Here is a 17664-nt window from a genome sequence, read left to right as displayed (position 1 = left end):
TGTATACCATTCTGCATCATGGGGAATCTGATACAGGATCACTGATGGATTTGGTACAATGAGACAACATGATACAACAATTTTATTTACCTTTCTCAAATCTTGTACTATTCTGAATTTCCCATTAGGCTTTTTCAGTCCCATTATGGGTGAATTACATGGACTGCTCATTACTTCTCTCAAAATTCCTTGTCTGATCATTTTCTCTATTATTGGGGTTACTCCTTCAATTATTTCAGGTGTCAATTTGTATTGTGGGACGTTTGGATACGTTACTCCTTCTTTTACAGTTATTTTTACTGGGTCTACATTTCACATTAGTCCTACATCTTCTCCAGTTAAATCCCAAACTTCTGCTTTTACTGATTGTTTCAATTCTTTTGGTAATTCATCAGGGTTGAATACAGCATATGTTTCAGTAACCTCATTTTCTCTGTTAGCTATGGTCATTTTATACAGTACATCGTCATCTGGTGTTTCAAATGCTATTCCATCCGGAGTTCAAAATATGGTGCAATTCATCTTGCACAACAAATCTCTACCTAATAAATTCACAGGACTGGTGTCACACACCACAAAGCGGTGCATTTCTGAAAATTTCCCTATTCTAACTTTTACTGGTTCTGTAAGGTAGGTTCTAATCTGTTTGTTGGATACACCAACTACTTGGATCGTTTCATCCGAGAGAGGAAGATTCTTTACATCAGCTGACCTAACAGTTGATCGAGTAGCTCCAGTATCGACTAGGAAAGTAATATTTTCATCATTAACCTTCCAATCTACAAATGGTCCTGTCTGGTCTACTTCTAGAGTTGCGCCAAGTATGCACTCTTCTTCCTCCCTTCGGCACCGTCAATAACTTTCCTCTGAATCACTCTCATCGCGTTGCCGCCAATACTGCGAAACAGCGCTTGCGCGTGGCAGTTTATTTACCTGTTCTTCATTGTAGAATGCCGATTCGTTACTATACTTGTGTGTGTTTCTGCTCTGTGGAAAAGGCGGTTTTGGCACCTGATTCTGTGGATTAACAGCCTGCTGCTGTTGCTGCTGTTGACCACTCACCTCATGCTGCACCTGTTGGTTCAAGGATGGATTTTCATTGTTAGTGCTTGGGGGAAATTTACACTCGGATTTCCAATGCCCTATCCTACCGCAATTATGGCATGGGAACTTCTTTTTAGCTTCTTCTATATTACCCTTTCCTTTTCCAGGCCCAAATCTTGGTCTCATTCCTGTGTCTTTAGCTTGTTCCACTAATGGAGCTTCCTGTCTCTCTGCTAATTTTACTTGTGCCCACATTGCCTTTTCTTTCAGTTTTCGCTGCTTTGCCTCAATCTCATCACTAAAATATTTAGCATGTCTCAATATCTCATCGATTTTCTTGCTTTGCCAATCAACAGTATGCTGTTTAATCATGTCACTAATTTCAGGGCGTTAACCATATACAAATCTGTATACAAAATGACTCAAATCCTTCTCACCCAGGTTCTCATCTCCACTAAACTGCTTAAAAGCTAGTATTAGTCTCTCGTAATAAGCATGTACTGACTCTTTTCCTTCCTGATGTGTTCGATTAATTTTTACCCAGTCTGTCTCTTTGGGAGGTACCTTATTTTTCAAAAATACCATAACATGTTCATATTTCTTCATTACTTCAGGGTCTGGTGCTCCAGTTTTAGGATCCCTAGGGTATTCCTTAGTTGGCCAATCTATTAATATTTTGCACTCTGTCCATATGTCTGCTGGTACTATTATGTCAAATAGGCTATTCAAATCAATCCATAATACTTTGGATAATTTAACGAATCTGTCTACTTGTCTGTACCACTCGACGGGCTTTTCCCGTAGTCGAGGGAAATCATTTGTGAAAGACAAAATATCCTGTCTTGTCCATGGGACATGCACATAGCCTCCTCCTGGAATCTCTCTCATGGGGCATTCTATCACTATTTTTTCTTTTTCTCTTACAGGGGATGCTGAAAATGTTTTATCTGAGGCATCATCACGTTTTCTATACCACCTACTTCTCCATTTGTCCACATCTCCCCATTTTCTCAATAAAGTGATTATGTCCTTAATCTGACCTATCCGTCCTGTGGTATTCATGTTTTCAATATCTTTTTTGGTGAAATCTACTCGATAAGGTTTCTGTAAAGCTTTTACCTTGTCCATGTCAATTCCCATCTCATTTGCTATTTCTTCTAACCTCTCATGTAGGTTTTTCGCTCTCCGTGTGACACTTTTACACAAAAACAGTAATTCCTCATCCTGGTAATTTTTCAACTTTTCTGTGGGGAAAGTCCCTACTATTAATTCTTCTAGTACCATACGCAGTTTAGCCACATTGATTGATTGGGATTCTTTGTCTTTTCTCTGCAAGCTTCTCAACCATTCGCTTAATTCATCTGTTGATGGTCCTACTGGTTTCTCTACACTACCTTGTTCTGAAATTCTTTGCGGTTCTAATATTGATTCTACTGTCATTCTGCTTCTTTCAGAGGATTCTTGGCTTATAAATGGATTATTTGAAACATTCGGTTCGATCATACTTATCGTGTGTCTCCATGGATTCTCATTAGCGCTCATTTGTGGTTGATCAGCCTGTTTATTGCTCGTATAAGGTACTGTCAAACAGTGTTCACCATCCTTTTGCTTCTCAAAAATGGGCACTTCTGGACCTGTTGTTACGGGAACAGTCACTGCTTCTAGGTTCTTGGTCAATTCTCTAATTTTCTCAGTTAGTTCTAGTGTCGTTTCTGATAATTCCACAGAATTGTCACTATTTGTTTTATTTTCTGATCTTTTCTCTCCTTCTCTAATGGAGTTGCTTCCTTCTAAATCTTGTGAGCCAGGTTCTGTCTTTATAATTCGGACTGTTTCTCTCATTGGGGCACTTGGTGTTAAAATATCTGGTTCTGGTCGATACGGTGGTGGATTTTTATAAAACATGTCATCAAGAACATCATCCTCTGATTCATTCGCTCTATACCTTCTTGACTCATATGTCTCTTTTCTACACACTTTCTTCCTTCATTCTCTCCTGTGTTTCTTACGGGGAACAGTCCTTCAGTCATATTTGCGTCTCGCCATCTTCTCATTCGATCATTATGATTTTCACGGTCATACTGTCGCCCAAACATATACCTATATCTTCCGCCACTTCTCTGTTTTTCTCGCTCATGCATTTCATCTTCCTATTCTGTCAATGCCTCAAACTGCATCGGTCTAGGTCTTGGCTCTAAACTCATCATCTTCTCTCTCAAGTTTCTTAAAATTGCCAAATTAAAGGAACCATGTTCTGGGAAAGCTAGGACTCCATCGTCCCTTGTATATTTCACCCAATTGTCTAACCAGATACAAGTATGATATCCGTATTTTGCAACCATGAAGGATGCAGGTGTTTTCGTCGGAGGAAGTAACTGTCCTTCTCTTGGCACAATCGGTTTGTCCTTTTTAAACAACACGTTTATTTTACTGAACAAAGACTTCTCCTTCTTTTCTACTGAATGGTAATACATTTTCCTGTCTTCCGTGAATCCCTAGTCTCTTCTTACAACTGTACGATTTTCTGTCCAATTGCAGCACGACTCACACTAACGCACCAATCCGGAGCGTCTACGTCACTGTCACAATTCTCAAATCCCAGCGCGACTCACACTAACGCACCAATCCTGGAGCGTTTACGTCACCCTGTATTTCTTCAATCCTAGCGCGGCGCACACTAACGCTCCAATCAGGGCGTTTTACTGTTCTGACCCACTGACCAATCCCAGCGCGGTCGTTCTGACGTCAGCAGTCGCTGCGGCAGCTCCTGCTCCTCTCTACCCCTCCTTCACAAAACCACTCGGTAGGTTTTTGTTTCAATTTCTACAGTTCTGTTAGTAACAACATAGAAACATCTCCATTGTCCGCTTCTCTAACCAAAGAATAGCAATAGACCTTTCTCACGAGAATTCCGTCTTTCCCGAGAGCAGCGCTTACCTCTGCCCTACTACGGAATCGTTACTTCCGTTGATAAAGTAGCACATCCTTCTACTTTACCCTTCTATCAAGCATCAATTAACCACTTCTCTAGAATTAAGACACCTGGTTGGAGACCCAATGCTCCTGAGAAATAAAACCAGAGTTTCGGAATTAATCGGAATGCCTTTTCATACACACACTTTTCATACAGAAAATGTAGTACATTCACACTGAATTCTGCCTTTCCCGAGAACAGCGAACAGTCTGTCCTACTACAGAATTATGACACTCGTTAACAAAGCAGCGCTTACCTCTACTTTGTCCTTCTAACAAGCTCAGAGAGTACCTCTTACCTTTACAGTGATAAGCGTTATCGGAATGCCAATTGGATCCCTGGTACCTAAGACCAGAATTTCACAGGTAATCTTCGCTATCATACACTCCTTTCTCATACAGAACTTTTTCTAATGGTAACACACGGCGATGTCACCGAATCGAACCCAGACAATGCATTGTGCAACTTCAATCGCTACACGTTTCCCCTGTGCGCATACAGGGCCAACAGTCCCGTCTTTCCCGAGAGCAGCACTTACCTCTACTCTACTACAGAACTGTTACAAACTTCCGACTTCCTACATCCCAGAAACCATGCAAACAACATGGAACTCAACGTAACTCAACATAGAGTGTTAGTACATATACCAATACAAATCAATAATCAATAACCAATAAGCTATGTACAAGCAATAATCACCAAACCAAAACAATAACAACCATCATCTTGCTACCAGAAAACTGTTGCAGCGCGGAATGCAAAATCCCTCCCTCCGTCACAGATCAATTGATTTTCTCAATCACACTCAATCAACACATTCGCTGGTGGGGCCCATAACACCAACATTCACTCATCAACGATCCGTACTACTCGGGAGATGATTGGTTCTACCATGCTGACATGGAAGGAAATACCTCTACTCAACCTTCTTTAACTCACTAGACACTTCTCTTCACCTTTGGTATTCCTCCCATAAATGGCCTATGGATCAGTTAGTTGTGGGCTTGGTGACTTCTATCACCATTCAATTATCTTCAATCAATACATTTTCAATGAATAAACAACCCGACACATTTAGTAAATCAATCAATAGATCTTTATCTAATTAATTCAATTAAATTCTCTGTTATTCAAGTCACAAATCATCATATTTACCTATTCTGGCTAATTGTCGTTCTCTAAGTCAAAGTATGGCCATCGGTTCAGTCTGTCAGAGTTTCAGGGAAACAGCTGTCCTGTAGTGTCACTGTCCTCTCCATCAGCGTAACGTCAAGAAATGGGAAAACGACCTCCCCACCTCACTATTCTACCATATTTTATAGTAAAATCACATTCCAAAAGTATCGAATATTATTTTTGAAAGTCTCTAATTGGTCAGTCAAATTTGTTCAACTGGTTCCCATACGGAAAAAGTCTCTTTATATGTAATATTTTAATTTGTCGGTCCGATGTATCTTTTCATTGTTCTTTCAGGGGAGCTGGCTTGTAACCCAGAACGTCCTTGGTGGGTACAGATGGGTTAGGGTCACGAAGAGGCCACTGTTGCTGAAGTTAGCGCAGGCGCACTTCTCCATGGACCAGAAATGATGTCATTTCCAATGTCAGCTACAGGAGGCAGCCATTTTGTGGCAGGCCCAAATGGTCAACTTAAGTAAAAGAAACACAAAACATAATTAATACATCGAAATGATTAACAAAATGTTATTCCCTCACTAATTCCCATATGTGTGTGCATTTATCTAGCAGGAGCAACACTTAATGCAGTCAGTTTTATACTCACTTCATAAAGCTTGAATCACGAATACATCACAAAAGCAACGTTTATAACATTAGTATGCGTACGTACTTAGTTCACATATTATTTTAGCCATGCAAATGCGTTCCCACGTGTATTTCATCTGTTAATACGGTTGATTAGTTATCGCACATCAAACTATTAATGAAATTATAATTAATCGATTATTCATCTTAATATAAACATGCAAAAATTAAGAGGGTATACTAAAAAAAAAACTTTACCCGCTCCAGCACGCATGACTGGCACGGCGTGAAAATTCGTGCACCTTTCCCACTCATGTGCACTTGTGCTGCTGCCTGTTGTGTTGCCCCTGGTCCGTCTGACAATCATGTCAGTCAACATGACGCCGGACCGCCCACCCCCTTCAGACTCTGAAGGGGGTGGGCGGTCCGACGTCATGCTGACTGACATGATTGTCAGTTCTCCCTCGGCGTCTTTGAACTTAAGTAAACTGATTCAGTTTACTTAAGTTCAAAGACGCCGAGGGAGCTGCGGGCAGGGGGTGCTACGCCCCAACGCCCTAATGGACGCACCGCGGCTGCTTGATACTGTAACTGGGTGTTTGTGTGTGTGTGTGTGTGCACGCACACGTTGCTCTGTGCATGAAGGGTGCATGCACTGTCGTGCCTGTGCTAAGCCTGCAAGTACACCGTGGTATAATATTTTCACTGCACAAAAGCCATCAAGTTTTGCAATGTCTCAAAAAGAGAACATTCCTTTTGTGCACTTCTTGTAAAGCACTTTCAGAAAATGCATCTGTCCCATGATCTATCAAAACGAACGTGCAACTCTTCAGGGCTACAGGCAGGGCTTTAAGTGGATAAAAAAAACTAGGGGCGGGGGCCTATGGGGGTGGAGTATCTCAAAAGGGCGTGGCCGATATAATTGAGCGTTACAACAAACAAATGATGGACGGAATGCTGACAATGCAGACATTCTCCCCCAGTCAAGAGATCTGGGTTAAATCCATCGTTCTTTTGCCCACTACGTCACCCCAGTTTAGACATGGCCATATGCAAATCAGTCTTGACCCTGTGCCTCATGGGAACAGTCCAGCCCGAACTGCCAAGCCATGTCTTCCCTGGACCGGAATCAAGCATCCTAGGACCGGTTTCTGGCTATCAGCCGTCATCAGCCAGGATAGCTTGACTCCAGTGGCGTAGTGAGCACGGGTCCCACGTCTGGGAATACCCATCCCACTTAGGGCGAAAAGCGTTACAACAAACAAATGATGGGCGGAATGCTGACAATGCAGACATTCTCCCCCAGTCAAGAGATCTGGGTTAAATCCATCGTTCTTTTGCCCACTACGTCACCCCAGTTTAGACATGGCCATATGCAAATCAGTCTTGACCCTGTGCCTCATGGGAACAGTCCAGCCCGAACTGCCAAGCCATGTCTTCCCTGGACCGGAATCAAGCATCCTAGGACCGGTTTCTGGCTATCAGCCGTCATCAGCCAGGATAGCTTGACTCCAGTGGCGTAGTGAGCACGGGTCCCACGTCTGGGAATACCCATCCCACTTAGGGCGAAAAGCGTTCCAACAAACAAATGATGGACGGAATGCTGACAATGCAGACATTCTCCCCCAGTCAAGAGATCTGGGTTAAATCCATCGTTCTTTTGCCCACTACGTCACCCCAGTTTAGACATGGCCATATGCAAATCAGTCTTGACCCTGTGCCTCATGGGAACAGTCCAGCCCGAACTGCCAAGCCATGTCTTCCCTGGACCGGAATCAAGCATCCTAGGACCGGTTTCTGGCTATCAGCCGTCATCAGCCAGGATAGCTTGACTCCAGTGGCGTAGTGAGCACGGGAGTATCTCAAAAGGGCGTGGCCGATATAATTGAGGGCGTGGCTCAAAAACATGGAAGCTAAAAATCTGTGCTTAACATAGTGTGCTGCCCGAATGGTATTTTGCTGCTTCTGTCACTGCATCCAGATATACAATACAAGTAACATTACACCTCCAAGAAGTCAGGACTGTTGGCTTTGCCAGTGGTTGTTAGCTGCATGAGATAAATAACCAACAACTACAGCTTCGTTGTATATAATATTGAAAATGCTTCAGTTCTGACATGATAAAACTGAAAGAGCTATACCTAGTCTCATTGAAGTCACAGGCAGTGAAGGGTGGTACTGCCCCAGAGTCAGGCGTGCAACGCCCATTGGGCTCAAATGGCTTCAGCACCCCCCTCCTCTCGTCGTGTGTGGGAGCCAGGGCTGAGACAGCTTCCCGGGCACACAGACTGCCGCACCCGCGTACTTCACAGGTCTTTAAAAGACCATTTGCATGTTAATGAGGCGTTGTCTTTTTTCACCCCTTCTTAGAGCCTCTGCATCTCCGCACTTCCTAATGCTGGAAGAATTTGCCCCGCCCGAAATGTTTTCTTACCGCCCCCCCCCCCCGAATTTGGCTCTAGTTGCGTCTCTGCCCAGAGTTAAGATTTATTTTTTCGCCCTGAGGCTGAGAGCAAAAAAACGGAGACCCCAATGGGGACCGGTCTAAAGCAACTGCCTCAGAAATTGCGGTGCTGAGCCCCAGCAGGACCCAGCCCACTTAAAGCACTGGCTACAGGAGCAAATTTCACACATGCCAACCCTCCCGATTCAGGCGGGAGACTACCGATTTGAAGGCTAGTCTCCCGCCTCCCGGTTCCTGCATCTAGAAACCCGATGCCAACACTAATTAGCTTACCTGCTTCTCTAATGTGCGTCTTCATGCGAGGAAGTTATTTAGAAGAGCAATGTTAGACGGACCGGGAGGGTCGGCCGAGGACAAGGGGAGAGGTCTCCGGGGAGAGCCGTCTCCAGTGATCGTACAGACAAGTAACTCCCCCCCCACAGATGCACACCACACAAGGATAGGATTTAACGTTCTTTATAAGCGATTTCTTAAGGTACGATGGAATGGTACAAGGAGGTCTGGACTCAGGGGTCCCCTCGATTCTAGTCTCTTGGTTTGGGGAAGGGGGTAGCGGGACAGTCTGGTTACCAATCTGGTAGATGCGATGATGGATAGCTCACAATCCTCGAGCTCGGTGTTCTAGCTGGGATGGGCCGCGGCAGCGCCAGCAGGTCCCGGTGAAGATGGTCGTTACACGGTCCGCGGCAGCGCCAGCAGGTCCCGATGAAGGTGGTGGTTACAACGGTCCGCGGCAGCGCCAGCAGGTCCCGACAAAGGTAGTAGTTTACACGGGCCGCGGCAGCGCCAGCAGGTCCCAACGAGGATGTAGGATGTAGAAGGCCGCGGCAGCGCCAGCAGGCAGGACGACAGTTTCACAAGGCAGGGCTACGGCAGCGCCGGTAGTCCGTCAAGGATGAGTTCTTCTCGGAGTCTCTCGACTCCAGGATACAACTGCCTTCCTGTTCTGGAGCTGCCCTAGTTATAGGTCTGGCGCCCTTTGATGTCCGGACCCTCGCACTTGGAGGTCGGGAGGTCGGGAGGTCCGGGATGAGGGAGTCCAGACACCCAGCAGCGGGGTGGAGCCAGCGCCCGGGGGAGCTGGAGGGCGATCGGCACCTGGCGGGGGAGAGCCATCGACACTTCTTTCTCCCATCGACCTGCCAAGTGGTCCGTTCACCTCCTGGGTGGATGGTGGTGCCGGGATGTCGGGGCCTGGCCAGGCCCAGGGTTAGGGTCGAGCTGAGGCCATGCGGCCTCGTGGTGCAGTGTCCAATATGGCGGCTGGTCCGGCCGGGGAAGCCGGTAGTGGTTCGGCCCCATGATACATAGATGTCCGGGGGCAGGAGTTCCGTCGGGAGACGGGGTGCGGGTGATTTCTGTGGGTCACACCTGGAGGGCCGGGGCTTGGGCCCTGTCATGCGGGGAGGGAGCAAGCTCTTCATGTGGCCTGTCCAACAAGCAATATGCCCAAACAGCCTTCTCCTCTGATATAGTCCTTGCTTCCTCTACTGACCCGTCACCATTGCTCCCCACTGTGCAGAGAGCAGGGAGGAAAGGAAGCAGAAACCTAGGGCAGCGTGAAGGTGAATGTGACAGAAAGTGCAGGAGGCAGAGAGCACGTGAAGGGACAGTGCACATGAAGGAACAGTGCACAGTGAACCCCGAGAGTATAAAGGGTAGAAACATAGTGCCGCGGGGTAGAGAGGAGAGGTGGAAGAGACCCCAAGGGTAGAACCGGCACGGAGTACAGCGGAAGGGCAGACAGGACAGGGACAGTGAGCAGAGGCAGAGAGCATGTGAGGGACAGTGCACAATGAACCCTGAGGGTATAAAGGGTAGAGGCAGAGAGCCGTGGGGCATTGAGGAGAGGTGGAAGAGACCCCAAGGGTAGAACAGGCACGGAGGACAGGGGGAGGGCAGACAGGACAGGGACGGTGAGCAGAGGCAGAGAGCATGTGATGGGACAGTGTACAGTGAACCCCGAGGGTATAAAGGGTGAAGGCTGAGAGCCAAGGGGCAGAGAGGAGAGGTGGAACAGACCCCAAGGGTAGAACTGGCATGGAGGACAGGGGGAGGGCAGACAGGACAGGGACAGTGATTAGAGACAGAGAGAACGTGAAGGGACAGTGCACAGTGAACCCTGAGGGTATAAAGGGTGGAGGCAGAGAGGAGAGGTGGAAGAGACCCCAAGGGTAGATCAGGCATGGAGGACAGGGGGAGGGCAGACAGGACAGGCACAGTGAACAGAGAGAGAAGATGCGAGAGTCCGAGGGCAGAATAAACAAGGAGAACAGGGAGGAGCGGGCAGTGAGCAGAGGGCAGAGATTGAAGGAGACAGATGGTGCAAGGGTGAATGTGACAGTAGGCAAGTAGCAGAGGGGGCACAAAGGATAAAGGGCAGGTAGCACAGGGCCAGTGAGCACAAGAGTACTGTCAGAAGTGAGGATAGGGCACAGAGCACAAGAGTACGGCAAGAAGTCAGGATAGGGCAGAGAGCACGAGAGTAAAGTCCGAAGTTAGGATAGGGCAGAGAGCACGAGAGTACTGTCAGAAGTCAGGATAGGAAAGAGAGAGCACAAGAGTACAGTCAGAAGTCAGGATAGGGCAGAGAGCACAAGGGTGCAGTCAGAAGTCAGGATAGGGCAGAGAGTACGAGCGTACTGTGAGAATTCAGGATAGGGCAGAGAGCACAGAAAAGTGAGAGGTAGAAGTGAACGTGGGTGGAGAGGGAGAGCACAAAGGACAGAAGACTGTGGGTAGACAGGGTGGAAGCAGTATCGGAGCACAGGATGGACAGAGACGAGTGGGGGCAGAGGTGACAACAGTAGGGGGCACAATAATTGGGGCAGAGAGCCCCTCACTGCTCACCCGCTCCTGCCCCGGGGTATCTATAGTCCCTCACTGCTTACCAGCTCCTGCCCTGGGGTATCTACAGCCCATCACTGCTCACCAGCTCCTGCCTCCTGGGCTTCGCGGCGTTTGATGGCTGAAGGGGAAACCCAAGGCGGGCAGAGGAGCGGAGAGGGAAGAGAGTAGGTCTACGTGTGCCTGAGTTCTACTTGTAGTGGTAGGAGCCCTCCGAGGGGAAAATCTACAGTGTGGATTTTGGCAAGTAGCACTTAGTTATTTGAGACGTAGTACTACAATAGTGTTATTCTGAAACTTGCAAATTGCCTTGTAAATCGAGCCTATTGTTTATAGTTTCAACAGTCGTAGCCTCTATGGCCCAAACGTACATTTTATCATTGACCGCCAGAGGCAATTGGAACAATTAAAGGACAGTCGCACAAAGCAAATGTGCGCCTTCATCAAAGCAGTTCTGAATTACCTTTGGGTCGCGTTCCCCCTCTAAACACTAACACTCTTTGAAGTGCAGAGTGACTCTGCACTTCAAAGAGTGTTAGTGTTCATAGAGCGAGAACGCAGACTGGTACAGAAAATGTTTCTCATTCTGAAGTTACAGGCCCTGCCACGCGTGATGCACCTCTGAGAAGCATACACGCTGATTGTCAGCACTGGGCCTAGCTTAAAAAACATAACAATAGAAATGTTTCTCAGGCTAGGCCCTGCTGGCACACAGCGTGTATATTGCTCAGAGGTGCGTGGCACTGGCAGGGCCTAGCTTCAGAAATATTTCTATCTACATGTTGTTATATGACATCTCTTTATTAATGTAATAACTGCACTTTCACAATTGCTTTATTAACCTTCTTGCTTCTCAAATTTGCTTGAAAATACACCATTTACCCACTCTTTTTTCAAAACTTTCTCAGGGGGTGAACCCACCCAGACCCCCCTTAAGATGTTCGGTCTCGCTCGATGCGCTCGCTCGCCACGGTGCACTCCGACAGAAAGTTTAGGCTCCACCACTTTCAAATGTCACCAGCCACCACTGCCTGCGATCCATTTTGTGTTACGTCTGACCCGTTTCGTGTTACGCGTTATTCGGGTCTTTCCACACACACATATTTTTCCCTCTTATCGAAGTTGAAATGCTGGCATGTATGAATTATCATAACAATTACTTAGCAAGCAGGCTCGTCAGAATGAGGGCAAAGGAGGCGTTGTTCCTGAATCTCGCATTCACGGCTCCCTTGCTGCAAAATCTTTTTAGTGATTTCAAAGAACATTTGTTAATGGTGAGGCAGCCAACATGGCTAGAATCACAAGATGGCGTCATATGTTGTAGCTGCTTGTTTTGTCTTTCACGGGGGGATTTTTATATGATTTAGGAATAGTTGTGAGACGTGTGGGACCTAGCAAGATGTTTTTAACTCAAGGGCCCATAAAAACTTGTGAAGTGCATGTGTACAGATTTTGTAAAGTAGTGAGGGGTAACCTTGGTGGCAGGTTGTCTTGTAATATATCCTTTTTCTTCTTCTTTCCACAGATGCTGAATCAGATAAAGGTAAATCCGGTGAGTGTACCAGGTGGCGGATGGTCATTTAATTGCACCATAAAATGGGTTGAAGCTGGTACTCCACTACTCCACTGCAATGTATAACATCTTACTTCTGGCTACTTGGCAGGATGTTTTAAATTGTTCATGCCAGTTGGAGGAAGTTTATAGCTTCCAGTTTTGTTTGCTGTCTGTTGTGTGCAGTGTTGTGCGTTCAAGTAAAAATGCAAAACCTCCAATACCTGAATGCAAAGGAAATCCAGGACTGGCTGTGTTAGCCAAATCTGACTTGGGCCAAGTTGAAATCCTCATTCTTCAGCTCTCTCTTCCTCCTCATTCCTTGTTTTTCATCCCGCTCCCCTCGCCCTTGGAACTCTCCTCCTTTCCTTTGACATTTCTCCTACTTCCCCTTCCCTCTGTCTCTGTTCTTCATTTCTACCACCCTATTTCCGCCTCCTCCTTTAGTCCCAATGTCACATTTTTTTTTTGCAAGGTGAGTGGTGAGCATAAAAAAAAGAAATGACCACTGACCTTGCTTGCTGCACGACGTCTGACGTCCTCCTCGCTGCTGTCCTGTTCTGCTCTGTCTCCTACAGGCTCCAACAAGTCCTCCTAACCAATCCTGGTGCTCCTCTCATGCTGGAAACCAGCTTCAGCTCAGTGCCAGGATTGGATGGAGAGGCCTCTCTCAACACTCTCCAGAGCACTGGAGGCCTGTGCTTTCTCTAAATCAACTGTCTAAGACAGCGGGGTTAGAGAGGTTTAAAATGCACATGTCTGGCTGGCTATTGCTGTCTGGCAAAACCAAGTGCACAGCCAGCCCACCAATCTTCCATGCTGCAGCAATGACCCGCTCCGTCCTGACATACGGTTTCGGGATAGGTGGCTGAAAAATAAAATGGTAATAAATTAACGTTATTATCATTTCATTTTTTATTCCTTGGGCTTTCCTGGGAGGCAGTTTTGGCAGTGGGACGACGCTCCTCCATTCTAATGGAGGAGCCTCTCCTGGTTGAGCCTACCAGACCACGCAAACTGTCTGTTTGCAAAAGACCTACTGTGGACTTATTGTGGGCTTGCCAATCTCTTACAGGGGCAGCTAGCCCTCCCACAGAAGAGCAGTGGTTGAATCTATTGTTTCTATTCTATTCTTGCCTGCTCATTTAATGGCTTTCCTTGCCCCAGCCTGTCCATCTTGTGTTTGTCACACCCCTGGAGCATAGCTTCTATACCCTCTCTCTCTCTGACTGGCTGGCTTCTATCCTTCCACCACTAACTTCAAGGGAACTACATTTCTCTTCTTCGTTAAGCACTCAATGAGAGTGCATGTGCTCCCCATCTCTCTCCCTCGTGTGCTCCTCCCTTCACCAAATACCCCTGCTGTGCTCCATGATGCTTCCTCCCTTGTGTTGCAAGCTCTCTCCTTTGGGCTTCTCTCCCGCCAAACTCTCTGCCTCCCCTACTCTCTGTGTTGCTTTCTTGCTCGTGCGCCTCTTTTCCTTGGCCCCTTTGCTCTTCCTTTTGTGCAGCTTTACCCCTCCCCAGCGCACTCCTGTTTCCCCCCCCAACCTGCTCCTCCTTTTCACTCATTTTTCTCCTTTATTTGACAATCCATGTTGGATCAGAGGAAGAAAAATAATCGGGCCCGCTTCATGTTGTTGGTGAGCATGTGTGATGACACATGCCATCACACATGCGGCCACCTACAAATGAAGCCTACACTGCAGCGCCATTATTGCCCCTTTTTTGCATGTTTGCCCATGCTACACTTCATCCTGCTAATCTTGTGGTGTTTGAGTGCGCCCTTGCACCTCCATTACAATACACGAGGGACTGTTTAACAGGTAGTGAGCAGCCCAGCAGCAGCGGGGAGCAAGCACCGATAACAGCATCTGAAAAGTGGATGCTTTGAAAAACCAAGCAACTTTTTTTTCTGTAGCATCCATTTTTCAGTTTTTTTTTTGTTTGTGCTTGCTCCCTAGCACAGCAACAAGAATTGGTAAAGCCAATAGCACTTCATGCAAACGTCAGCCTTATTGGTTTTCCTAAATGTAGGAGTATCCTCCGACGATAAACTTCACAATGCACTTAAAATACAAAAGGGCCTACTGGACACCCCAATGCACTTTAAGTGCAGCAGTCTCCAATGAACCTCTTCTGCTTTGATTCATTGTTGGAAAGATCAGTAACTCTCCCTCTCCACAACCACTGTAGAGGCTGGAGGAGACAGTGAGTCCACGAATGCACCCAATAATTCATGATGTACCAGGAAGCGAAGCTTTAGAACCAGGCCCAAGGGTGGACATTCAAGTCAAAGGATGGTAATTAGGAGGTCAACTGGAGGCCATATCGTGCCAGAGGAGGGTGGCGGTGCCAGGCACGGGTAAAGTTGCACTAGTCTCAGGTGGAAGGGAGTATGAGGCCCAAAGCTGGGAGTATTAGAACCAGGGGTGGCCAGGTCTGTGGGTGGCGGAGCCAGGTCCTGAAGAGGGGGTGGCTTGGCCTACTGGAGGTCACACCTGGTCTGGGGAATGGGTTGGTGATATCAGGTCTCCGGGTAGTGATGCAACCACCTCTTTCATGCTCCTACGCAGGACTGGAGTGCTACGAGTGTAATTCCCAGTCTGACTGTCTGAAGAAGAAGATAAAGACCTGCCAAGTGGGAGAAGTGTGCCAGCGGGCACAAAGGAAGGCCCACGAGGCATCCACCACGCCAGAGCCTGGGGATGAATTTGGGACAATCGGTGGAGCTGGTGAGTAACGAGTGGCCAGGCGTGACATTCGCCATCTCAGACTTCACCCTTAATGACATCACAGTTTCACCAGCAGAGACATTCAACATCTCACCCTGTGAATCAGTCACCACCGCCCCAGCTGTAACATTCGCCATCTCTAAGGCAGAGAAATGTACCCTCCAATCCTCAGCTCTAGGATCATTTCCCATCTCACCTACATTCGCTCTGACAATAACATTCAGCATGTCAGGCCTCACCCACTGCAATTTTCTCCGTCTCACCAGCCCCACGTCACCTGCAGTAACAATCACCATCTCTATGGCAGTAACATTTACTAGGACAACCTCAACCGCAGCATCAATTCCCATCTGACCACCAGTGACATTCACATCACCAGCTCACCAGTCGTAACATTAAATATCACTGACGCTAATATTGACCATGTCACACCTCACCCTCAGTAACATTCGCCATCTCACCCTCAGTAACATTCGCCATCTCACCCTCAGTAACATTCGCCATCTCACCCGCAGGAGCATCCAGCCCTGTCAAGATTCTCCTGTGCTGCTCTAGTCCAGGGTCTTGTAGTCTTGATTATCCCATAACAAAACAGGACTTCAAATCCCAGAATTCAAAGGGCAAAAAAAACAGGCTGGAGCAGCATATCATGCAGGGAACCTTGGCAGCTATAAACATCACCTGCAGTAATATTCACCATCTCACCAGCCACAACATTCACTATCTCTGTGGAAATAGTCCTCATTTCAGCCTCAGGCGCATTCATCCTCTCACAAATGGCTGCCAAACTCTGGCTCTAATACACTGAAGCCTGTGCCAGGGCAATGCTTAGCGCATTTTAAATGAAATCCTTAAACAGTTCCTTTCCTCTTCCCTTCTCCTTCTGCAGTCATGCATCGCAAGTGCAACATAGAGGACGTTTGCCAGAAAGAAACAAATAACGAGCTGTCAGACGTGACCTGCTGCAACTACCACCGTTGCAACCAATAGGGGCTGACTTCCCCATGCTGCCGACCCATATCCCCGCACAGAAGCATGGACCCCCCTCCCAGCTCACCTGCTTTTGGTTTAGCCCGTGGTCTCCAGGACACGTCGCCACTGGTCCCAACATGCGAAGGACGTCTTATGTTCACTGTTTATGTTTTTTTTGTAAAAAAATAAACGTTTCTGGGGCCAGAGAACAGCTCCTTTCTCATACCTCACATGTGTCTTATTTGCTACGTCAGTACTCTTGAAACAAGCATTTGCAATGCAATAGGTCTAGCATTTCTGAGAGTTAGAGCTATGACATCATAAATGTAGGCTCATGTAATCACCTACCCTTTCACCTATATTCTCCGTACCATTACACTACATAACGGTTCTTAGTACTGACCTTTTACCTAGTCACGGTAAAGTCCAGAGATGACATGGGGTTTTCTCCGAAAAGCTTAAGGCTCATTCAATCAATCAATCAATCAGTCATTTGTAAAGCACACTACATACCCGCGAGGGTCTCAAGGCGCTGGGGGCGCTACTGATCGAACAGCCTGGTCTTGAGCAACCTCCTGAAGGTCAGCAGGTTTTGGGTCTGTCGTAGGCTCAGTGGGCGGGTGTTCCATGTCTTGGCGGCGAGGTGGGAGAAGGATCTCCCTCCGGTGGTTGTTCTTCGGATGCGCGGGTTGGTGGCGAGTGAGAGGTCGGCGGAGCATAGCTGGCGGTTAGGGATGTAGAAGGAGAGCCGTCTGTTGAGGTAGGCTGGGCCGGTCTTGTGGAGTGCCTTGTGTGCGTGGATGAGGAGCTTGAAGGATATCCTCTTGCTGACGGGGAGCCAGTGCAGGTCCCTCAGGGGGGGGGTGATGTGGCCGTGGCGTGGTACGTTGAGGATCAGTCGTGCCGAGGCGTTTTGGATGCTTTGTAGTCGTTTGATGAGCTTGGTCGGGGCTCCCGCGTAGAGGGTGTTTCCATAGTCGAGTTTGCTACTGACGAGGGCCTGGGTGACTGTCTTTCTTGTATCTGTCGGGATCCATCTGTAGATCTTGCGGAGCATGCGGAGGGTGTTGATGCAGGGGGAGGAGACAGCGTTGACCTGCTTGGTCATTAAGAGCGTTGAGTCGAGGATGATTCCCAGGTTGGTGGGTGTCGGGGCTGCTCCCAGTGCCGTCGACCACCAGGAATCGTCCCAGGCTGAAAGGTTGGAGCCGAGAATGAGGACCTCCGTCTTGTCCGAGTTCAGCTTCAGACGGCTGGTCTTCATCCAGTCGGCAGTTGGCTTTGGTGGTGATATTGTCCTTGGTGAGGGAGAGGA

At 47.5% G+C, this 17664-nt stretch overlaps 1 protein-coding gene across 2 annotated transcripts in view; it reads left to right on the top strand.

Moving 5' to 3' along the window:
* The window catches only part of LOC146811362 (uncharacterized), a 70794-nt gene extending 54220 nt beyond the window's left edge, over positions 1-16574 (top strand). The window contains exons 3-5 of one of the 2 annotated variants that reach the window (XM_085618478.1): positions 12616-12633; positions 15219-15377; positions 16267-16574. In XM_085618478.1, coding sequence (XP_085474604.1) covers positions 12616-12633; positions 15219-15377; positions 16267-16367 — 278 coding nt within the window. In that variant the 3' untranslated portion in view covers positions 16368-16574. Of the gene's footprint in view, positions 1-12615; positions 12643-15218; positions 15378-16266 lie in introns of both variants that reach the window. The other variant, XM_085618477.1, reaches the window with a different exon arrangement.
* Positions 16575-17664: the final 1090 nt, after the last annotated feature.

This window comes from Triturus cristatus, chromosome 7 (assembly GCF_964204655.1).
Source record: "Triturus cristatus chromosome 7, aTriCri1.1, whole genome shotgun sequence".
NCBI lineage: Eukaryota > Metazoa > Chordata > Amphibia > Caudata > Salamandridae > Triturus > Triturus cristatus.
This window is presented reverse-complemented; position numbering and strand designations above follow the sequence as displayed.